The sequence below is a fragment of the Pituophis catenifer genome, unplaced genomic scaffold, assembly GCF_029215685.1.
Source record: "Pituophis catenifer annectens isolate HBS135680 unplaced genomic scaffold, rPitCat1.0.hap2 SCAF_2, whole genome shotgun sequence".
Classification (NCBI taxonomy): Eukaryota; Metazoa; Chordata; class Lepidosauria; order Squamata; family Colubridae; genus Pituophis; species Pituophis catenifer.
The window spans coordinates 57571823-57596421 of NW_027256882.1; the positions used below are offsets into that span (position 1 = coordinate 57571823).

The following is a 24599-nucleotide window of genomic DNA, read 5'->3' on the forward strand; positions in this document are numbered from 1 at the left end:
TGAAAAAGGATAGATTATAGTATTTCACCAAGGTGAAGTGTTCCTATTTTCTTTCTGAAGTGGAGGAAATAATCTTTTTTCTTCTTCTTCTTCTATGTGTTGAATGCAAGTCAAGGTTTCTTTTTCCTGCCCCACCAAAGGTTCTCCAGACCTTTCTCAAATGAAGCAGTGAGGGAGAAACCCGTCATTTTAGAATTGAAAGATAAAATAATATGGATCAATTTAATGCATAATATTAAACATTATAATAAATATTATTTTTTTTTATAAATATGAATACATAATAACAACAGACGTATATATAGTCCCAGCGGTGGTCTTCCCAGTTGTAATGCATGCCTGTGAAAGCTGAACAAAAACAAGACTAAAAGATGCTTTGAACAGTGAAGAAAATTGCCAAGATGACCTTGGACAACGAGAAGAATAAGTCATGCCATCCAGCTGACACTAGAAGCAATAAAGCAACATTTAAATGTTTGGACACATAATATGAACGAGATTGATTAGGTGCCATCAAATCATCGTCAACTCTTAAAAAACATCAAACAACCAAAGGGACAGTATACTTCCTTGCTTTATTTCCTGCTCAATGCTAAATTATTCACTATGCCTTCCATTTATTCTCATGCATGTTTTACTTTTGACCTATGTTACCTTTACTGTATTCACCAAGCCTTTTATATTCATCCTTATATTCATGCAAAACAGTTTATAATTCAAGCCAATTCGTTCTGCACTTTTTAAAATATATTTCTGAAATATTTCTAAATATATTTATATATTTCTAAAATAACTTTCTGATTTTCATACATTCTTCAATGACCAACTGAGCAAAAGTCTAGTCCAGATGGTTTTTTTCTGTACTGTATTGTTTTATTCCCATCCATTGATTCATGTCTGCTAAAAGAAAAGCTTTTCCCTTGTATTGCATTCATTCAGAACATTGCACAATTTTCTAAAAATCCATTCCTGGTTCTTCCATAATCACTGTTTACTAGAGCATAACATGCAGCTATCACTAACGTATGAACTCTCTTTTTCATTCACGCCCACCGCAAAGTAAATTGTGCCAATTTATGCTTTGTGACATAACATTTTCACTCTTTCTTTCATAATTAAATCTACAACTTTGCAGTCACGCTTATATTCATCAACTCCATTCCAGAAGATCCTTCTAATTAAATCCTCTCTCTCTCTCTGTTTCACAAACACAACATATCTTTATCCATTTTTCATTCCTTCATTTCCTTTGCTAATTTATACCATTTACTGTTCTTATATACAGGGATGTTATTTGGCCAGCTCTATCGAATTTGTGTGAAGTGATTGTTATGTTCCCACACCCACTAAGAACTCACACAGCTGAAGATGGAGCATACCAGGTCTTTTTTATTTTAACCACTAGTGCTCAAGTCTCCAGAAATGTGAAAAAGCTAGTAGTCTTGGCACAATTTAGAGGGGTATCTAGGACAAGTCACCATGGCCATCTCACCATGGCCAGCTTTTTGTCAATGGAAATAATGTGGAAGAAGCAGTTGGTGGTTAATATTTATCATGTTGAGTTATCTCATGTGAATTTTCCCATGGCAATTTGTCCTATGGCAGGTTGGTTATGTTGAGTTGTCCCATGGCAAGTTGGCTGTGGTGCAATGACTGCGGTGAGATGGCTGCACCAGGTAGGTTGCAGCAAGATGGCCACGATGCATTGGCCGCGGCCAGTTGTCCCACTCCACAATTTTAGGATGTACACATAGTTTCTGTGTATAATTATTATTGCTATGGTAGTACCACCTTGGCATAGGAGTTATGCAGCAGTGAAAACATTGCTACCTCTCTTTCTCCCACAGCCTTATTCTAAATCTCTTCCCTAACCCCTGGAAGTCTTCAAGGCAATCACAGCCAAATCCTCAAGTTGCAGCTGCCTCTTACCTCCATACAGCTCAGCTATGCAGTGTTAGAAAGTCCAGAGGCTACCTCTGCTGTTCCTTAATCCTCCATTCAGGAAACTGTTGTGGTTGCCCTGCCAGATCCTACTGAGCCCAATCTCTTTTGTTGCCAGATTGTTGACTAATTTAGATAAGATTCCATAGAAACAGAGAAAACCAACTGCAGAAAAAGTTCTAGTGGTCCACCGAGTCCTTTGAGGTTTTTTTTAAATTTATGTGTTTATTATTTTTAATTATTTTTATTTCATTTTTAATTTTTTGTTGGATGATGGACACATGATTATCATATTTAAACTCAGTTAATGATGATTGACCTACTACCTCCCCTGGAAATGGGTTCCAAGCTTCCACTACTCTTTCTGTTAAGTAATACTTTCTAACATTACTTTTGAATTTCCCTCCTCTCAGTTTAAGATTATGCCCCCATGTTCTTGATTCCTCCTTATATTGCAAGTCACAATTTTCCATTCTCAATTTTGTAATCAGGTCAGCTCATAGATATTGACCTTTGCTCAGTGGTGGGATTCAAGTAATTTAACAACCAGTTCTCTGCCCTAATGATTTCTTCCAACAACCAGTTCATCAAACTGCTCAGAAAGTTAACAACCGGTTCTCCCGAAGTGGTGCGAACTGGCTGAATTCCACCACTGCCTTTGCTGCTCACATGCCTTTAGTCTTCAAATCCTGTAACTGATTTTTAATTAAAGAAAGAATGGAGTAGTGTTGGAAGAAATTTCCCTGATTTGTTCCTAGCTGGGAAGCAGTCACCGATGCTGAGAAGAAATAGACATGGAAGCAGCTGCCAGAAAAGGATCCTTTAATTCAGGAAGGCAAGAAAAGTAGTGACACAGCTTGAGTGTTCCTGGCTTGCAAGCAGACTTGGAAGTGTGATTCTGAACCTTTTGTTCTTAATTCCCCTTTGAAGCTCCTGCAGCTTGATGGGTTTATTTGTGTGCCCCTAGTTAAAGTGATTGCTCTGGATCCTATCTTCCTGCCTTAATGGGTTAATCCTGTTCCTGGAGCTTTGTCTTTCCTATCCTGGGGGTTAATTCTGCCAGGAAAGAGGAAAAGGGGAGTTCCAGGTGAGTTATTTTTAGCCTGATTCCCCTTATCTTAATGGCTCTACTTAAGTATTTCTATTGTCAGCTCTGTTAGCAGGGCTGCTCTGTGTTTTTCTTTCAGCTGGTGCTTCTTGGTTTACTTAAAGGGGAAAGGGCTGGCTTGAGTTTCTTGGCACTGTTTTCTGAGGTTTCTGGTGCTGTGAGGTTTCTGGCACTGTCCTTTTAGGGTATACATCCCACAATAGGTTATGAGCCATAAGTCACACTTGTGCTTCATCAACCATTTCCTTCTAAAGGTAATATCCTGTTCAAATGTGTTGATAACTTTTAAGCTAATCATATTGAAATTATAGCAATAGCAATAGCACTTAGACTTCGATACTGTTTCATAGTGCTTTACAGCCCTCTCTAAGCAGTTTACAGAGTCAGCATATTGCCCCCAACAATCTGGGTCCTCACACCCACTTCGGAAGGATGGAAGGCTGAGTCAACCTTGAGCCTGGTGAGATTCAATCTGCCAAACTGCTGACAGCCGGTGATCAGCAGAAGTAGCCTGCAGTACTGCATTCTAACCACTGCGCCACCACGGAAATTATCTTAAAATTACAGTCTTATCCTTCCCCAGTGCTTCTTGATAGGCAAAATAAAAGCAAATAACACTTAAAGCACTTTTAGCTCTTCTGGAAATCTGTATTTCAGAATTAGATTGTTCTAAGAAGACAAGTGTGACAGAAGGTTCCATGATAAAGAAGGGGGGCATTCTCTACCCACTCCCAATTGTATTTGGAAGAATCTGTGTAGTTTCATCTGGCAACTAGCCAGATCTCTCTTGAGAAGCTTGCAAAAAGAGCTGTAAAACCAGTTGAGCTGCTGTAAGAAACCCCCATGAGCTCTATTTTGGTTTAGTTGTTGTATTTTAAATAGACTCATATTAGTGTTTTGGCTGGGCCTTTGTGCCTACTAACACCATTAAAAGAAATGTTCTGTCAGCATTTCAGAAGAAGAAAAGTGTGTTAATTTGAGCCATTTACAGCTTGGCTGTAAAAGAGAAGGTGTTCTAAATTGGAACATAAAATGCCAGAACTTCTTGTGGAAGTCAGTATTGATCTTCATAATTCTTCTTTCCGCTACCGCCTGCCTTCCCATCAGAACTCCTGAATGGCTTCTAAAAAGTTTTTGCAATGCATTCCCTCATGGAGACTTGTAAAGTAATCTAGGCAGCAGAAAAAGAACAGATTGTATAAGAATTTAATCTCCTCTTCTGCCTAGAACTTTCCGTCTATGGATGAAATCAATGAAGGAAATCCAACATGTTTATGGCTATTAAGAGATTTAGCCAAGGAAGGCAAATTAGAAGCTGCTTCTGTGTGTAATTCCTTGGATATATTGTCTATGGAGATTGTCAGTCATCCAGGTCATGGTTGTCCCAAAGGATACAGATAAACCTCCAAGTGGCCTCAATGACACTCAGAAAGAGTGCTAATGACCAGATGACTGCAAGGAATATAAATTCTTCCATTCTCCACCATTCAGTCAGAACTGAAGAAGCTTCTTGAATGAGTAGCGAAATGTCTTCAAGGAAATATGAAGTCCAGTTGCCTTTTTGGGGGAAAAAAAACACCTTTGGACCTTGGACATGTTCTTCTTTTGATACTCTATCAAGGAGTGGATGGAGAGAGAAATTTATCTCCTTTTATTTATTTATTAAATTTTTATCCCCCATGTCTATTATAGGGTGGTCTCTTTATAAATCCATCCTGGAAATATTTGATGATGGTCCCTTAAAAAGAGATTGCTATGATTTCTCTGCAAATGTTCTACATGTACAAAGCTTCCACTTCCTACTTCATTTATTTATTTAAAAAAATATATGATCACCCAGCTCACTTACGTGTGACTCCCAGTGGCTTACAACATTATGAAAAAAAATCTTATTTAACCTTCATATAAGATTTCTGTTATATATGCATCCTACAAAAATTTCATAACACATTGTTCCAGGATAGTAAAAAGCAATTTATGTGACTGAGAAAATTCAGAAATATTTACTGATACTTTAAAAATTTTATATTCACAATCAAGCAGACTGAAAATTAAATGGAAAAGAAAAGAAAAGAATGGTGTCATTCAGCTCACAGATTACAATAAAGACTCTGCAATAAACAGTCTGGATAGAAAACATCTACCCTAAAGGTTTGACAAGGGAGCCAATTTTATTGTGATTTGTTCAGGGAGACAGGGAAAAATTGCTTTGCAATCTAGTAACCTAGAGAACACAAAACCATAGAAAAAGTCCTACTGAATCAAACCCATGGCCCAATGACAATAGTATTTTCACTTTTGGGAAGCCCTTAAGAAGGTCATGAGTATACTGTATAGTGTGCTGACTATGAGTATATAGTGTGCAAATATTGAAGTTGCAACTCCAGGATGTAGCACACTTCATTAATATAATCATTATTGTCTAAAGTTGCAGGAATTAGGTATGTCTAGTATAGTGAAAAAAAGGACCAGGGGTGACATGATAGCAGCGTTCCAATATTTGAAGGGCTGCTACAAAGAAGATGGTGTCAACCTATTTTCCAAATCACCAGAAGGCAAGACAAGAAACAGTGCCTGGAAACTAACCAAGGAGACAAGCAATCTATAACTAAGGAGAAATTTCCTGACAGTGAAAATAATAAACCAATGTAATGGCTTGCCTTCAGAAATTGTGGGTGCTCCATCACTGGAGGCTTTTAAAAAGAGACTGGACAGCCATTTCTATGAAATGGTATAAGATTCTATGATACATATAATGATATCATGGTTGAGCAGAGGGTTGGACTAGAAGATCTCCAAAGTCTCTTCCAACTCTGTTATTCTGTTAAAGTTACTTTTCTTTGATTCATTTTTCAAAATTGCAGCATAGCATTCCATGTATGTATGCCCAGAACACCTAAGTGCTGATGTTATGGCATTAAATTTGGCTATTCCTTATCAGAATGTTTTCATCATGGCATCTGCTCTGTGCCTTTATGAACCTTCAGTGGAAGTAGATCTTTGAAGTCTTTCAATAAAGTGACCTGCTGTTCTATGATAAGCAAAGATCTGTAGTTGTATGTTAGCTTTAGAAGTCGGTTTCAGCAGGTTCTGACCAGTTCTGGAGAACTGGTAGTGGAAATTTTGAGTAGTTCAGAGAAACGGTAAATTCCACCTCTGACTGGCCCCACCCCCATCTATTCTCTGTCTCCCAAGTCCCACCTGATCGGGAGGAAATGGGGATTTTGCAGTATCCTTCCCTTGGAGTGGGGTGGGAATGGAGATTTTACAGTATCCTTCCCCTGCCACACCCACCAAGCCATGCCACGCCCATCAAGCCACACCCACAGAACCGGTAGTAAAAAATTTTGAAACCCACCACTGGATAGCTTCCATCCTGACTTTCCCATTGGGAGACCTATCAATAACTTCTACAACACCCCAAATTTGCACTAAAGTTTGGCGTGTTGTAAATGTAAAGTTGTAGATATTTTGAAAAGTGCAGTCTATAGTAGGGGATTTGGAGGAGAATGTAGATTTATGATCTACTTCTATAATTTAGAAATTAAACTATGCCCATAGCCAGAATATTTCAAGGCATAAAACTGGAAGCCAATGCAATTCAGTATTTAAAATAATAAACATTCCATTAAATATTGATGTGTTATGAAGAAACAGAAAATGAAGCAGCTCACGTTTGCAATGTTGTGTGAAATATGTCAGGTCAAAGATGTCAAGATGGCAGGTATGTCTTTTTCTTATGGCTGCATGTGGCACATAAACAGATGGGTGCTTCAATTGTACAATTGTGGCCACCAGCATTTTACCTCCACTCCCCAATAGACACACCTGAAACCACCTGAAAATGTAGTAATATAAATCCAAATATTTTAATATCAGGTGAAAAGCAATACTGGCTTATCTTGAAATGACCTCTAAGATCCTTTCCAATCCTATTATTCTATGTTCTATGAGTAGCTATCATAAACATGTCATAGGGATAGTAAAACTTTTCATGCTTAATTTTTTTGAGGAATAGGATTGGCTGACACTTCTATTCGAAAAACCAAATGCATCTATTTTAAATTAAAATGTATCTGCAGAGCAGAAGTTCTCACAGAAACACAGAAAATGCAATCCCAGAACAAAGCAACAAGAAAGATGATCCTAAACAATCAGAGGTGCAATAGAGAGATTGGTCTGAATGTTATTCTCAGCTGGTTTATCCAGTGGTAACCAGCATTATTGTCCCTCCAAATCCCTAATTTAGAATAGAATACAGCTGGAAGGGACCTTGGAGGTCTTCTAGTCCAGCCCCCTGCTCAAACAGGAGAACCTGTACTATTTCAGGTAAGTGGCTGTCTGGTTTCTTCTTTAAAATCTCCAGTGATGGAGTGCCCACGATTTCCGGAGGCAAGCTATTCCACTGGTTAATTGTCCTCACTGTTAGGAAGTTTCTCCTTAATTCCAGGTGGTTTCTCTCTTTGGTTAGTTTCCAACCATTGTTTCTTGTCCTGCTCTCTGGTGCTTTGTAGAATAATTTGACCCCCTCTTTGTGGCAGCCCCTCAAGAACTGGAATATTGCTATCATGGCGCCCCTAATTTTGGTGGGACAGACCTTTCAGGACACCTAAATCTTCGGGAAGAGTGCCATAACAGTATGAAACTATGCATTTTTCAGAGTTATCCAAGGAGTGAAATGAAACAAAGAGTGCTCAGAGGTGAAACCTAGACCACTGGCAGATTACTTAATCCTCTGAATGTTTGTCTTGGCCTTCCTTTTATCTCAGCTCTTTTGCTTATTCATTTCTCTGTATCCTTTTCCTTCAACAGTAAATTTTGTGGCTGCTGACAACAACGGTAATTGCTTTATGTAGAATAAAAGTCCTTCCATTCTTTTGCTCTGCTTTTATAGTATATGCAACCTTACTGAGCTAAAGTTAAAAAGGACAGAAAAATTCATGGCGCTAGCGCTAAGAGTGTGTTTTATGCTTTTCTGCTCTTAAAAGCAGGAGGATGTTCCACAGATATGGAAATATCAGAAGCAAGAGGCTGTATCTGCGGCAGTAAATGTTTCTTTTATTTCCCTATTTACAATGTTTGCTATTAATTTTAGGCTTTCTTGGCATTTACAGCAGCCTGAAAGGAACCTCTGGCTCTGCTTTCTCTTTTAAACTGATTTTTCAGTGTTAAACAGTCAAATACTTCAGCTTTAAGAAACCATTTTGGTGCAAAGCAAACACAACAGGATTGTGTAGCACAGTGCTTGGCTGGTTTCTTGTGCTGGTGGAGTTTGGTTGCGGGTAGCCTTTACACTCCATGTAACTCAAATAAAACATTTCAACACCAGACAATAAGCATGGGAAGGCTGAGCTGGGCAATCTGGAGGACTGGACTAGATCCCAATATGACCTGTGTAGGAAGTTAGCACTCACCCCTTTCCTGGAAGAGTGAATTATTTTAGGAAATATGAAAAAGGCAGAATATTATATTTCCCTGGATGAGAAATGGAGAAGCATATTTTACAGACAAAGCAGCTTCCACCTTCCTGCCCCCCACCCTTTGTCAATGGGCCATTAAGGCCTGGGCCATTCTATTCTACATAACAAAGATCTGCCTCCTTCAGGTAGAGCCATAGTAGGAATTGCCAAAGATTCAACAAAGATAGGATTAGCCTTCTACACAATAGCAGCAGAAACTCACCACATGCGACCTGGGAAGCACATGTGACCATCAGCCAGCAAGGCTAGCTAAGACCTCCACCCCCTGGGAGTCTGACAACCAATCAGGATACTCTTTTGGGGCCCCAAGAAATGCAGAGCCAGAGAGAGCATAAAAACCCGAGGATTTACTGTATCTGCCCCTTTTTCTGTTCAGGAACTCAAGCCATGTGATCCTGTCCACCATTAAACCATCTTTCCAAGCAGTATCCATGTTTCCAATGTCTGTTTCCCCACTTGGAGCAGAACCCAGAAGGATGTTTCTTCCAACACCTGTCTACCTAATTTTCTTGGGGAGTTAGTTTCCCAACCATTGTCAGGCCTGGAAGCCATCTTTTGCATTGAATCTTCAGGCCTGCCACATTTAGTGCTGTGGGAAACTGGGAGGGGGGATTGTATTGAGCAGGGGAGATATAGAGTCATAATAACATTCCTTTCTCTGAGAGTCAAGGACATCTTGTCCTGCACCTGGAGTGGTATGACTGGGAGGCATCTCCAGTTGGGACTGTACTTTGATTGGACCATGTGATGGACATGTGGGTGCTAGGGCAGGGACTTGGACTTTCTTTTGGGTGGGGAAAACCTGGAAGCTTTCAGATTCGGATTTTCCCAGATGTGCCGATATGACATCTCTAATAAAATGGAACATTGAAGAATTCCTAGCCTCGGAGTCTTATTTCGTTGGGGGTGTTACTTGGAACCCTGACAACCATCTTTTTTAGCTCCTGTGAATTCAAATTAAAGGAGAAGCTGGTACCCTACAAAGTGAAATACCAGCCTCAAGTATAAACATTATCTTTAAAACTGGAACATCTGAGAGACTCAGAGACATCCTTAGAAAATAAAATGAAATTGTATGTGTTTGAAAATCTTCCACTGAGGAAAGAAAGAAGAGAGATGAACCAAGAAAGTAGGGACTATCCTAAAAAAACTAGAGATATTAGTAGGAAGGGATCCTGTAAAAGATTTTCTGATTAATGGATGGTTTACCATACTCATGGCACTACTAATTTTTGGACAGAAGGCATAAAAGCAGCCCTGCCCGAGCTACTCAATGTTATCGCCGCGGTGGCGGTTGATACCCCCAGACTTATGGTCATGGGGGATTTTAATCTGCCGTCCGCGGGTGAGGCATCTGAGGTGGCTCGGGAGTTCATGGCTTCCATGACGGCCATGGACCTGACCCAGCTAATTCATGGCCCTACGCACAGGGGGGGAAACACACTGGACCTGGTTTTTGTCTCTGGACAGTGGTTGAGTGATCTTGAGACAGGGGACATAGTCACTGAGCCCTTGTCATGGTCGGATCACTCTCTCCTTCGCCTTGACCTTCGAACCGCGGTACCCCGCCACAGGAAGGCGGAACCGGTAAGATGGTACCGCTCCAGGTGCCTGATGGAACCTGATAGGTTCCAGATGGAGCTTGGGCTAATCCCTGAGGATCTTGCACACGCCTCGGCTGGAGACCTAGTGGCCTCCTGGGATAGAGCGGCCGCTGGAGCTCTGGATTGAGTCGTGCCTTTGCGGCCTCTGACCCAGCGCTGTTCTCACCTGGCTCCTTGGTTTACCGAGGAGCTGAGGGAGATGAAGCACTGGAAAAGACGCCTAGAGAGTAGTTGGAGGGCTAGTCTTTCTGAATCAGACTGGACACTGGTAAGATCTCATATTAAGAATTACCTAGTGGTGATAAAAGCAGCAAAATATACCCATTTTGCTGCTCTTATTGCGTCATCAGATAATCGCCCGGCCGCCCTGTTTAGGGTGACCTGCTCCCTGCTCCACCAGGAAGCGCGGGAGGACCCCTTGGAGGGAAGAGCTGAGGATTTTGTTCAATATCTGCATGACAAAATCACTCAGATTCGGGAAGGTCTGGACTCCGACTGGGTAGGTCCAGTGAGGGTGACGGAGGCAGGTCTTGAGAATGTTATCTGGGATGAGTTTGATCCTGTGACCCTAGATGACATGGACAGGATTCTGGGTAGACTGAACGCGACCACATGTTTGTTGGACCCGTGTCCCTCCTGGTTAGTACTGGCTTCCCGGGAGGTGACGCAAGGCTGGCTCCAGGGGATTATAAATGCTTCATTGGGTGAGGGTACCTTCCCTGCCACCTTGAAGGAGGCGGTGGTGAGGCCTCTCCTCAAGAAGCCTTCCCTGGACCCGGCAGTATTGGCTAATTATCGTCCAGTCTCCAACCTTCGCTTTGTGGCGAAGGTTGTTGAGAGTGTGGTTGCGCGACAGCTTCCCCAGTACCTGGATGAAACGTCGTATCTAGATCCGTTCCAGTCGGGTTTCAGGCCTGGGTACAGCACGGAAACGGCATTGGTCACGTTGGTTGATGATCTCTGGAGGGCTCGGGACAGGGGTTGCTCCTCTGTCTTGGTCCTGTTAGATCTCTCAGCGGCTTTTGATACCATCGACCATGGTATCATGCTGCACCGGGTGGAAGAGTTGGGGGTTGGAGGCACCGTACTATGGTGGTTCTCCTCCTTTCTCTCTGACTGGTCACAGTCTGTGTTGACAGGGGGACAGAGGTTGACCCCGAGGCCCCTCATATGTGGGGTGCCGCAGGGATCGGTCCTCTCGCCCCTTTTGTTCAACATTTATGTAAAGCCGCTGGGCGAGATCATCCGTGGTTTCGGGGTGAAGTGCCATCAGTACGCTGACGACACCCAGCTGTACATCTCCACCCCGGACCACCCCAACAATGCCCTTGAAGTGATGTCCCAGTGCCTGGACGCCGTACGGATCTGGATGGGGAGGAACAGGCTCAGGCTCAACCCATCCAAGACTGAGTGGCTGTGGTTTCCGACGTCCCGATATAGTCAGCTGGTGCCATCGCTGACTATTGGGGGTGAATCATTGGCCCCCACGGAAAGGGCTCGCAACTTGGGCGTCCTCCTGGATTCACGGCTGTCTTTAGAAGAGCACTTGACGGCCGTGACCGGGAGGATTTTTCATCAGGTTCAACTGATCTGCCAGTTGCGTCCCTTTCTAGATCGGGACTCCCTACACACAGTCACTCATGCCCTCGTCACCTCTCGTCTGGACTATTGTAACACTCTCTACATGGGGCTCCCCTTGAGGTGCACTCGGAGGCTCCAACAGGCACAGAGTGCGGCCACGCGGTTGGTTATGGGAGCAACATGGAGCTCCCATGTAACACCTCTCCTGCGCGAGCTGCACTGGCTCCCGGTGGTCTTCCGAGTGCGCTTCAAGGTTTTGGTTACCACCTTTAAAGCACTCCATGGCTTAGGACCTGGTTATCTACGGGACCGCCTGCTACCACCAATAGCCTCCCACCGGCCAGTACGCTCCCATAGAGAGGGGCTCCTCCGGGTGCCATCGGCCAAACAATGTTGACTGGAGGCCCCTAGGGGGAGAGCCTTCTCTGTGGGGGCATCTACGATCTGGAACGAGCTCCCCCTGGAGATACGGAGGATCCCAGATCTTCACACCTTCCGTCGCACGCTTAAAACGTTTTTATTTCATCAAGCTGGCCTGGCCTAAATCATCTCCTCTTTTAAATTTAAATTTTAAACGTAAATTTTAATTTGTTTAATTATGAGGTATTTTAAAATCCAGCCTAAATTATTTAATTTGTTTTAATTTATTTTAAATTTTGTATTTCTGTGTTTTATCTTCTGGCTGTTCACCGCTTTGAGTCCTTCGGGAGAAGGGCGGTATAGAAATTTAATAAAATAAAATTTAATAAAATAAAAGAATCTTAATTTTACAAATATGTCGTGGTCCCCAAAGATTGAGGCATTCCTGGCCTTGTCCTATCCTGACAACCAACTTTTCAAGATAGAATACTATTATGGTTTTGCTAAATCATTTATCTTTTTAAAAAAAATAAGTGAGATTTGGATCAGTGGTGGATTTCAAAATTTTTTACTAGCGGTTCTGTGGATGTGGCTTGGTGGGCATGAAATGGCTTGGTGGGTGTGGCAGGGGAAGGATACTGTAAAATCTCCATTCCCTCCCAATCAGCTGGGACTCAGGAGGCAGAGAATAGATGGGGACGGAGCCAGTCAGATGTGGTATTTACCGGTTCTCCGAACTACTCAAAATTTCTGCTACCGGTTCTCCAGAACTGGTCAGAACCTGCTGAATACCACCTCTGATTTGGATATGTGGTAAAGTGGAACAGTTGGATCTTTTATCAATTGGTGAAGTTATTAATCATTATGACAAGCAGCAGATTCTGACTCTATTAACCAGACCACCATATGTAGGAGAAGGAGTGGCAGAACTGGGGTGTGTCTCTATGATCTCTAGCAGCTGATACTTAGAGCCTCTGATATAAAAAAAAGCATGATGTCATATTTAAGAGCAAACTACTGTAGATGTGCCATGGGTCAGCCTTGCCAAATGGATTACTTTAAACCAGCTTTCCCCAAAGAAATAATCTACAGATATGTCCTGTAAACCTCAGACTCCAGAAATATCAGCCTTGGTCATGCTAATTCTGGGATTCGATTTACTGTATATATCTAAAGCAGGGGTATCAAACTCACGTGGTCATGTCAGCGTCACGTGACGTATCAGGACTTCCCCCCCTTGCTAAACTGGGCATGGGCGTGGCCAGGATGTGATGCATCCGGCCCTCAGCCCAGGAGTTTGACAGCCCTGATCTAGAGGATAGCCAAATTAGACAAGATAAATTGGATAGCCAATTTAAACAATGGGAAATGCCAAGAAACTCAAATCAGAAAATGGGAGAAACACACTTCTAATCTACTGCTCCCTGACATTTGTGAAGCAGTTGGAACTTTTACCATAACTAGTGGTTATGTAGTAAGCATCCCAGAGGCACAATAATCAAATCTTCCATCTCTAAACCACAAATTGGATTTGTGTCAAAGATTTCTCTAATAAGTAGCAGATAGAGACCCAATTAGTTAGGCCCTAGTCCACAAGTTAATTATGACTTTGATTGTATCCCTTTTAAGATGTGTTATCCGGCATCTCAACTGGAGTGTGTATGACTATTCCCTCAAAGTTTCTTCTCCTAATGGTGGTAGACTAAGCTGTTCTTCCTGACAGGTTGGCTAGATCAGGATGGATTTAGCTGTATGGAAAAAAAAAGGAGGCAGAGCATCAAGCTAATCACATTTTACAACCAAGTACATGGGAGGAAAGTCTTCATCCTGAATAAATAGTGGCCTCTGTATTTCTATGTAAATAAGAGTTTGGGGTGGGGGGGGGGGAAGAAGGAATAAGCATATTCTTTCTTATCTGGGGAGGATAGTACCCCAGGATTTATGTTAGAAATAAATATTCTCCCGGGCTTTTATTAAGGTACCTAAAATATTTATAGCTGTTTTTAGTTTGATTTCATGCCATGCCGTTTTTATTTCATTTTAACAATTGAACCTCCTCAGACTCTCCCCATCCCATTAATCATAGTACCCTGTGCTCAGCCCCAGTAACCAAACACAGCCGCTCCTCATCTTACATCCTATTAATTTCTCCATTGGCTGCCCCCCCCCCCTTCAGAAACGTAGCTGCAGGTTCCTGCCAATTTATGTGCTTTTCCCTCAGAAAGGGAGTAACTGTATGCATTTCTTCTGGTCGTGAAATGAAATGAAATGAAATGAGCCCTCAGGAGCCACAGGGCTCAGAGAGGCAGGTTTGTCCATTTCAAACATTTCCTCGCTCAGTGCCTCGTGGAGGGAGGTGACGTTAGCACACTCTCTCCTTTTATTTCCAGCCTAATGAAATGTGGAGGAGTTTTGTGAAATGGAGAATCTCCATTCTTCAGGAGCTCCTCTGCCTTCGTTGATTTTTGAATCTCAGTTGATTTCTGACTCTTATATCAGAAAAGGCTTCCAACCATAAGAAGGAACTCTTGCATTGGACACTTCAGTAAATTTCTGGGGATCAATATATTCAATCAGAGTTTAGGAAAAGTCATCTGTTCTACCCCAAGATATTTAGACTGGCTTTTTTTTTAAAAGAAAAACAACAATTAAAATGAGAGACACAGTTGTCATTCTCACACGACATGGATTTCTGTAGACATGTAAAGAAGGCTCTTCAATAACAGTTTTCAGAATAATTTTGATTATGTATAAGATGCGTCCCGGTCAGCACTCTGTTCATAAAATATGTATGATGAAAGGGAAAATTTTTAATAAAATTTATTTTTTAAAAAACCAGTTTTCAGAAGGAGAATCTGCTAGCGTCAGAAGAATCTACCCGTTGACTCCATGCATGAATCACAGCAAGTCTTCCTAAGTGAAAACAGACCTTGGCTCTCTCAAACAAATGCAGAATGTGGCTGCCTTTGTGGATGTTAATTATCTTCCCTGTTTATATAAGGATTACTTTTATGTTGGATGAAGCTGGGAAAGAACAATTGGATCATGCAGAGATACCACCAGAATTCTCCTTTATGTCATTTAGTTGATTTGATCGCATTCTACCCAACGCCAACAGTATATAGATTTGGAATGACTTAAATTCACTACATTTCTAAGGCCAAATTACCAATGAACCGCTTTTAAACATATGTGAGCATGTCGACTACATACTGTAATAACTTAGCAAAGTTACTTGTTTCTGTGCATCTTCTGTATTCTTAGAGGAGGCACCAAGGGCTGCAGATTGCAGGGAAAATGTGGCTGGAAGGCTAGGGAAAAAGGCATACAAAGAGGCACGCTGTCTATGTTAGAATCCATTCTCACAATTGTTATAAATGGAAATTATTATTTCATGGTAACAGTGCTCCCTGGAGTGACCTCACTGGTAATATAAGAACAGCATTTATGGTAGAGAAATGGGTATTTAAAAACAATGCATAATGTTTATATATGCAAAAATATGCACTTAATGCGGGCAGTTAAGAATATTAAACAGCTAATGCAGTTTCCTGAAGAGATGGGGAGAGAGATGTTGCTCAAGCAACTCCTTAGAAATCCTTATTAGATTGTTTTGTGAGCATCCAGATGAGAACAGTTTTTTCCACTTGTGCTAAGAAGTGGAGCAGATTGGTTTTTCCTGGTTGTTAAAAACAATGCATTAATTCTGAGGCTGGTGCTTTCTGAAAATGAAAGAAGTGGGCAGGGGGGAAATGGGGCAGGACAGGGGAAAAGTGGCAATCTTTATGAAGAAATACTAATTTTGCTCAAGCTTTCAAATAATGCTATATAGTTAAAATTTCAATTTCATGAAAAAGGAATTGCTTTCCATTTTTTTTCCTCCAAAAAAGAATAAATGTTTGGGTTTGGGCATTTATCATAGGGATACGCAGTGGTGGGCTGCAAATTTTTTAACAACTGGTTCTCTGCCCTAATGACTGGCTGGGTAGGCGTGGCTGGGTGGGTATGGCTGGGTGGGCATGGCTGGGTGGGCAAGGCCCACTCAATGTCATTTATGTCAAGGGGCGCTTCGCCTTGCCCGCCCTCTCATGACCGTAGGGATGCTGCAACGGTTGTAAATGTGAAAAACGGTCATAAGTCATTTTTTTCAGTGCCCTTGTAACTTTGAATAGTCACTAAATGGACCATTGTAAGTCAAGAATTACCTGTACAAAAATACAAAAAGCTTCTTTGCTTGCAAAAATTTGCCCTAAATACCACAGTGGTGGGCTGCCCCCAGTTTGGACCGGTTCTTTAGAACCGGTAGTAAAACCAGTGGGACGCTCCGCCCACTGACCCAGGAAGCTTCTGCACATGCACAGAAGTGTATGCGCATACGCGAGCAAAGTGAGAGCGCACATGCAGCCCCGTTGCGAACTGGTAGTAAAGGTAAGTAGAACCCACCCCTGAAATACCAGCACAGAAGTGTGTGCACGTGCACGAGCAAAGTGAGAGCGCATGTGCAACCCCGTTGCGAACTGGTAGTAAAGGTAAGTAGAACCCACCCCTGAAATACCAGTCATTAGCTGAAGATCAATGAGTCATAGCTGTCATGGAAACCTAAACCATTCTGTCTGAATACCTTCCTTTTTCTCAGCAATACCTGCAACCTGGAGTTACAAATCAGGCCGGTTGCCAGAGCACATTGAGGAATTAAAATAGTTAAAATACAAGGATAACTATCAGCAGCCAAGTTACTCTTGCTCATAAAGTGAAACCCTTTAGTAGAGAGGTCATTTAAGCTCTCCAGAAAGTGGGTGGGCATATTTGGGCTACAAAATGCCAAGCTATAGAGACAAATTAACAAATTAAAATCTTGAGTAAGGGCTAATCCCATTCTGCCTTTGTTCAGACCTTGCTGCAGGGAATTTTTGCCTATGAATATAGCTATCTATCTCTTTATCATTTAAGTGCTGACATCTTCTGTGGGCTATTAAGGAAGGTGGGGGTTGCTTTCTCCCTCTAAGAAAACATATTTCTCCATTTCTCATTCAGGGAAATATATTCTTCCTTTTTAATATTTCTCAAAATATTTCATTCTTCTAGGAGAGGGATGGGTGCTAACTTTCTACAATTGGTGCCATGTCACTATCCCATATTATTATGAGAGAAAACTAAAACAAATTGGAAGGAGGCTCCACTTATTATCAGTGAGCAATCGTGTGCCTTGCCCACTCCGAAGCAATGCAAGACACTCCTGCCCCAAAGGTGCTTTTTTAAGAGGCAACTGGACTTTCTGGAAACCAAGAAAGTCCAGTTGCCTCTTGAAAAAAGCATTTTTGGGACAACCATGACCTGGATGACTGAAGAATCCAGTGGTGAAATCTAAAATTTGTTACTACTGGTTCTGTGGGCGTGGCTTGGTGGTGGTGGGGGTAATGTGACTGGGTGGGCGTGGCCATTTTTTTTTACTTTTAAAACCATTTTTTCTACAACCTCTTCGGCGAAGAGGTTGTAAAAAATGCTTTCAAAAGGTTCTGACGATCCTAGCTGAGTTGCCTGATCAGCAGACGCTTTCTTAAAAAACCTCTGCTGATCAGGCAACTCAGCTTGGATTGTCAGAGGCATTTAAAAGAAAAATAGGGTTTTTTTCTTTTAAATGCCTCTGACGATCCCAGCTGAGCCGCGCGATCATCAGAGACTTTTTTTTACTTTTAAAAGCATTTTTTCCTCCGAAGAGGTTGTAGAAAAAATGCTTTTAAAAGTAAAAAAAAGCCTCTGATGATTGTGCGGCTCAGCTGTGCATGGGGGGGGGCAGGGATTTTTGCTATCGGTTCTCCGAACCACCCCATTCTTCCACGGGTTAAATGCTCCCGGTTTGGACCGGATCGGGTGATCCAGTCCAAACCGGGAGCATTTCACCCCTGGAAGAATCCCCATAGACAAGAGACTCCTGCGCACAATGAACTGACAAAGCACCCTTCCCCACCCAGGAGAAGCAATCATTAGATCCATTCACACTACTTAAAGATACCAGCTGGTCTCACTCACCTCACAAAATATCCTTAGGTAATCATCCAGATTTAAGGAAAGATCACATGCCCCCAGAAAGGCAGTTTAAAAAAAAAATCAGCATTCCAAGCTTGCATCCTGCCTCTCAGCCATTTCTTCTATGGTTATGCCAACCTTTCTGTAAATAGCTGTTCCAGCCGCATTGGAACTATACTCCAAAAAGCTTAAAACAACCCTTTAACAATCTTTAAGAAAGTCAAGCCTCAGAAATAAAAGTGCCACAAAAAACTCCCAGGGGAGGGGGGAACTCTGGAGAAGCTCAGTCTACAGACAGAAAGTCTGGGCATAAGGCTTACAATGTAACAAGCTTAACCGAGGGGCAGTTTTTGAAAACACTTAAAGCAGCAGGGCAATTAAGGTAAGGATTAGACTAGAAATACAGGCATACCAGAATGTTTCCTTCCTGCCTCCCTTACAGGATTAGCCCTGTAAAGTGGGAAAAGATTTCTTCCAGCAACGGGTTCTCCAAACTGCTCCGAAAATTAACATCCGGTTCAGGAGAACCAATGAGAACTGATAGCAGCCCGGATATGTGTGTGCATGATTTATTCTTTTACTGGAAAATATCACTCACAGTTCAACAGAATCCCAAGTAAAAATGAGGAAGAAGATCTATAAAAGATTTTCTCCTAATGTGGCTTTTTCAGCTCAAGAACCATGGGTACCTAATCCAGAGGTATCAAACTGGATCAAACCATGGGCCAGATGTATCATGCACAGGCCATACCACATGCCCCCAGAAAGGCACCCCAGTTCCACGAAAGGGAAAAACATCACAAAATGTCACATGATGACAATGTGATGCCACAAATTTGACACCCATCTCCTAATCCATGGTAGAAAAAAACTTAAGGCAAAAAAAAAAAAGTGTAGTATCCTTTACCATCTAGGAAGATGGTACCCAGAAAAAATAAAAAAAAGTTCTTTAATAGGAAGAATATTTTAAAGGCCAAGTATGTGTCTGCACAACACTAAGTTTACTCACAGGGAAAAATATATGATTTTTTTTCCCCTAAGGAATAAAAAGGTAAAGATGCTTTCAGTAAGATGTACATGTATTTTTTCTTGATAGTAACATAGAAGTGATTTCACACTGCTGCCTTCTGAACTTTGTAAACTTTCAGTGTGGATTCCAGTTTGAAGTCAATTTGATCCAATCTACAAACTGAATTGATTTTCTGAATCAAATGATCTCATGGAATTGGAAGTTTCCAGATTGAATCAGCATTCTAAATTGGTAGTTCTGCATCAGAGCCCTACTAAAGAATTGATAATGCATTTACAGATAATTCTGTAATATAAAACCAGATGTCTCTCTTGCCTCCCAAAAGAGATATCCAGCCAATGATGTAGGAACAGAATAGGCTGGCTAAAATGACATGGTATCTTCCAGAAGTTTTCAACTTTTATTTCTATGGGCCACAGCATGGTCAGTGACAAGGGAATTGTGCGAGTTGCAGTGCAAAATTTCTGGAAAACTTCAGGTTCCCTACCAATGGAACAAAACTGAAGTTTTTAATGATGACTGTTATGTTGGACACACATCCAGTAGTACATAATATTGGGGAATAGTTACTGGATCCTACAAAAACTGGAGGCCTCATTGCCATTGAGATGTGAATTTTGAAAACTGTATTAATTATTTCATCTCCGCTTTTTTTACGTTGACAAAATTTCTATTCTCACAACAACAGCCCTATGAGGAAGCCTGAGCTAAGAAAGAATGACTGCCTCAAAGTCACCGTAAGGTTCCATATCTCAGAGGGAAACCAAGATCGATCTCTTAGATCAAAATCTTAACCACTATATCACACTGAATTTATAATCCATGTATCTTTCATTTCATGTGAAACTCCTCCTTAATTCTTGTATAGCTCTTCAAATAATAATTTTGTGAATGTAATATATCGGCAACAGAAATATTAAAGACTACTCTTAGATTTATTCTCACCCTTTCCACCAAGAAAACAAGCTGGCATTCCTAGCATTCCCTGATCCTATTTTCCTCCAAACCTGTTGTAGGAAAAATAACGGACTAGGACAAGCTCTTCAGTGCAGGAAAGAGTTTTTATTTGCGCAAAGGTTCAAACAGTCCGAGGACCACGAAACAAAAGTCTGAACAGTGATGACTGATTTCAACCAGATATTTATACAGTATAAAGACAAAGTTATTACGAAGAGTGCAACATTTCGCACGTAGAAGTTACCCTTTAATCTATCTCTAGGAAAGACATAACAGCCTGATTCCCACAGGCTCAGGTTCTCAGCTCCGGAGCTCAAGACATAATAAAAGAGGAGATAAGGGGCTCAAAGGCGCCTCAAGAGCAGTAAAAAGGACAGTAAGGGAAGCAGTTTTTCTTCTCTAGGATATACATGACATTTGAGGTGTAATAAACAGTAAACAACAGGATGTATCTGTTTAGGGTCAGTTTGCCCTTTTACAATGCTGTACCTACGTCAAATACCTTGTATCAATTCAGCACCTTGGCACGGAAGAGGCACTTCTGCCTTGACCAAAGATTTGGATTTCTAATATTTAAGTTTTATCCCAATATCGAATCCTAGCCTGGCTCATACCCCCCTTTGTGACTCATCTGAGATAACCAGACGAGTCACACCTCTAAGTCCTCTTCCTGCTGGAGCCTTTTATAATCCCACATAGCCATCACCTGAGCAGTAGTCTTACGTTCCACCAGCAAGGATAGACTTTTAGAGATAGTTTTAACAAACAGAGGTAAAATACATGGGAGAAAAATACACCCTGCAGCTATTAGTCCTACCAGGCCAAAAATGGCCTGCAGGCCAGGTAACTTTGGCCACCATCCTGAAAACATATCCTGTAAATTAAGGCCTTTCCATGTCTGGACTGGCACATGAGCTATTTTAACCATTTTGTCTGTTATTTCCTTAATAACTTTTCCACTTTCATCAACTTCTATACAGCAATTAGTCAAATTAAACTTTCCACATACCCCTCCTTCCTTAGCTAACAAATAATCTAAAGCTAATCTATTCTGCATAATATATGTCCTTGATTTGACACTTTCCCTAGCTAATTGAGTAAGACCTTTCACAGTTTCATTGGTAATGATTTCAACCACCGCTTGCAGACGAATTAAACGGTTCAGAATGTATATAGGGGTCCGATAGCCATACATGCCATCTTCCGCCCATGTAGCTGGTCCATAAACCTCAATAATTCGCTCTGCGGGCCATTCTTCACTCCCCCAACTACGTTGGTTACCTCCAACCTTAACCTTTCCTATTGCCGATGTATCTACATGCCTCCTTTGTCTTAAATTTCCCACCTCATCATATACCGGGACACCTAACACCTGTCGGGTTTTAAGGGGAAGCAAAAAGAATCCAGGCCTAATTAATCCCAAGACACAGGCACCACACCAGGATTTAGGTAGAACCCCATATGCCATCTTACCACATATCCAGTATAGCCCATCAGGAGCCAGCCATTCAAGGGTCTGATTATCTGGATCCTTTAAAAAGGATAACCCGTTTACTTTAAACAAGGCCATTTCATCAGGTCCCTCTGTGGCATTTGCTCCTGACCACCATACCTTACTTTCCCATTTTCCTGTACATATGAGGTTTCCCACCTGATAACAGCCTGGCACAATCTTTCTCTGAAAACAAACATTCCCTACCAAACTAGTAGTCAAGGTCCAGTCTCCATCCTTACCCTTATTGTATGACAAATTACCCTTATAATCCATTTCTAAGACTTTGGAATAATTTAATTCCTGGGCTTCCCATGGCCATTTTTCTCCCATGTTAGTTCCTCCACAAACAAAACAATTTGATACATTCAGGGTATGGGCTATATCTTCGGCTAATTTGACAAAGGTATTTGTTACATAACTAGGAATTTCAGGTACATTCAACTTTTCCATTTCCAAATAATATGACCAGAACAATCCTTTCGTATCCTGTGTCGCCCTGGTAACTTTAGTGACATACCATCGAAGGGTTACAAGAGGGTCTTTTCCCTTTGCATAGATTCCTAATCCATAGTCCTCCTTCCATAATTTTGTCGGGGTACATGTAATCTTTATAGGGTTACATTGGTTTCGTTGACAGTTACTACTAGCTACCCCGTTTTCCAGCTTACATCTTTGAGAGCCCCCTGGCTGATCTCCCGTCCACATAACAGCACAAGTCCAGTATGGACAATAACTATATGTGTCCCGATCACTACAGTCTCCCTGCTTTCGGCACATATATTTTTTGTCCAACATATAACTTCTTTCCCATTCTAATGTCCCACATGTTGACTTCCACACATCACAGTTACGATTGATAGCTAAACAGGCATCAAATGTTATCTCTACTGACTTTCCTAATTGTCTAAACTCCGTCTTATTTAAAAGTTCCTCTCTCCCACATTCAGTTGTGTATATTGACATCTCATAAGTAGTGATTTGCTTAGCTTCTGCCGGGTTGTAACATTGTACCTTATCCTCCAACACACACATGTGATATATGGTATTATTTACCTGACAGGTTTGGGGTTTATACTCCCCACAACCGTCAGGCTCCTGAGTGTGATAGATCAAAGTTTTAGAAACCCGTGTTCCCTGCAATGTTGTGCGTATGCATGCGTCACAGTTCTCCTCACTCACCGCTTCTGTTATGGGAATGTCTAGCTCACTTCGTAGTCTCATTACCCATCCGCTCATCCATAATCCCAGTCCAATGATTACCATATTCTGCATCCTCCCGGTCCTTTTTGTTCAGAGCCCTTAATGCTCTCTCAACGGTGGGGGTAACCTTAAGTGTGTAAGAAGGTGTCGTTAACCCTATCACCAAATAGTATTCTAGTACTTCTTCTATGATTTTTATGTCACACTCAATCAAACACCCTGTACATAAAACACAGTCTTATACAATGAGTGCAACAACAGCACTCACATCCACAATTACAGAACCAACACATTGGAAAAAAAATCTTAATACATTCAAAAATCGCCCCTTTGCTTATTACAATCAAGATTTCTTTAATAACCAAACAGTTTATACTGAGTGGGTGTTCAGGAGCAGATCCGGGCAGTTAGGAATTGGAGTAGCTGGTGCCGTGATGTGCCTTGGTCGTCCACAAAACCACTGTTTATACCTGCAAAACACAATAATCAACAGACCCAATACCCCCAATCCCCAACACACCCACATCCAATTCTCCTCCCACATGGATCCTTTGTTCTTCAGCCACTTGTCGTTAATCAGTTTCCAAAAGAAATACGACAACCCGGGTATGTAGTTCACTCCTATGATCCGTTGAGGATCCCCACAATCGACCACACTTCCAAGTATCCTATATAAAATAGAGAAAAAAACTATTTTTGAGCACGCTTGAATGTTAACTTAGTAGGGTTTTGTTTATCCACGATCACTTTCCATCCAGTTTCTGCCGCCGCCTTGACTCGTGTCCAGTGGATCCATGACTTTGATTCTGCAATCTTAATAGCAAGGGGAGAAGTCATAATAACAGTAAAAGGTCCCTTCCACCGTCCTTGCAGTGGCTCTTTCTTCCAATGTTTAACCCACACTTGATCCCCTGGTTTGAACGGATGACAATGGGTTATTAACCGGGGGGGCACTTGTTCCATCACGTATCGCTGAAGCCTCTCAACTTGCTTATTAAGTTCTTGTACCATTTCCATATTCCAGACCCCCCCTTTATGCCCCAAATCTGGCCACCCTGCCAAATCTCTTCTTAACAACCCTGGCGGTCGTCCATACATTAACTCATATGGCGACAACTTGTGCTGGCCCCTTGGTGAGCTTCGAATGGCATACAAGGCTAGTGGTAGAGCATCTGGCCATTTTAAATGACTGTCTGTACAAATCTTAGTAATCCTTTCCTTCAGAGTCCTATTCAAGCGTTCCACACATCCACCCGCTTCTGGCCGAAATGAACTGTGAAACCGCCACTTTATTCCTACCGCCTTTGCAACTGCCTGGTTAATATGATGGACAAACTCGGGACCATTATCTGAGGAGATATAACTGGGGATTCCAAATCTGGGAACGATCTCTTTCAATAATAATCTTGCCACTTCCCGCGCCTGTTTGGTCTTTGTTGGAAAAGCCTCCGGCCACCCTGTATACATATCCACCATAACTAACAGAGCTCTAAACAATCCACATCTAGGCATATCAGTAAAGTCTATCATAATATAATCCATGGGGATGTATGACCGGGGTATGGCACCAGGGGGCAGTAATGGCCCTTGTCTTGGGTTAACCTTAGCACATGTAACACACTTTGCAACAGTTCCAGCAGCGACTCCGGCCAGCCCATTGATGTAACAGTCTCTTCCTAATGCCAAGTCTAAAGCCGTTTTTCCCATGTGTGTTGTTTCATGGGCTAGGCGTCCTAGTGTCCATGCCATTGAGGCTGGTACGAAAATCCTCCTGTCTGGTAATACATACCACCCATCCTCAACCTGGGCTTTCAAG

At 41.8% G+C, this 24599-nt stretch overlaps 1 protein-coding gene across 1 annotated transcript in view; it reads right to left on the reverse strand.

Moving 5' to 3' along the window:
• LOC139310193 (endogenous retrovirus group 3 member 1 Env polyprotein-like) overlaps nt 1-22855 on the reverse strand; it is a 101322-nt gene extending 78467 nt beyond the window's left edge. Inside the window, exon 1 of the mRNA XM_070934357.1 lies at nt 21193-22855. Coding sequence (XP_070790458.1) covers nt 21193-22855 — 1663 coding nt within the window. The remainder of the gene's footprint in view (nt 1-21192) is intronic.
• Between the last annotated feature and the right edge of the window lie 1744 nt (nt 22856-24599).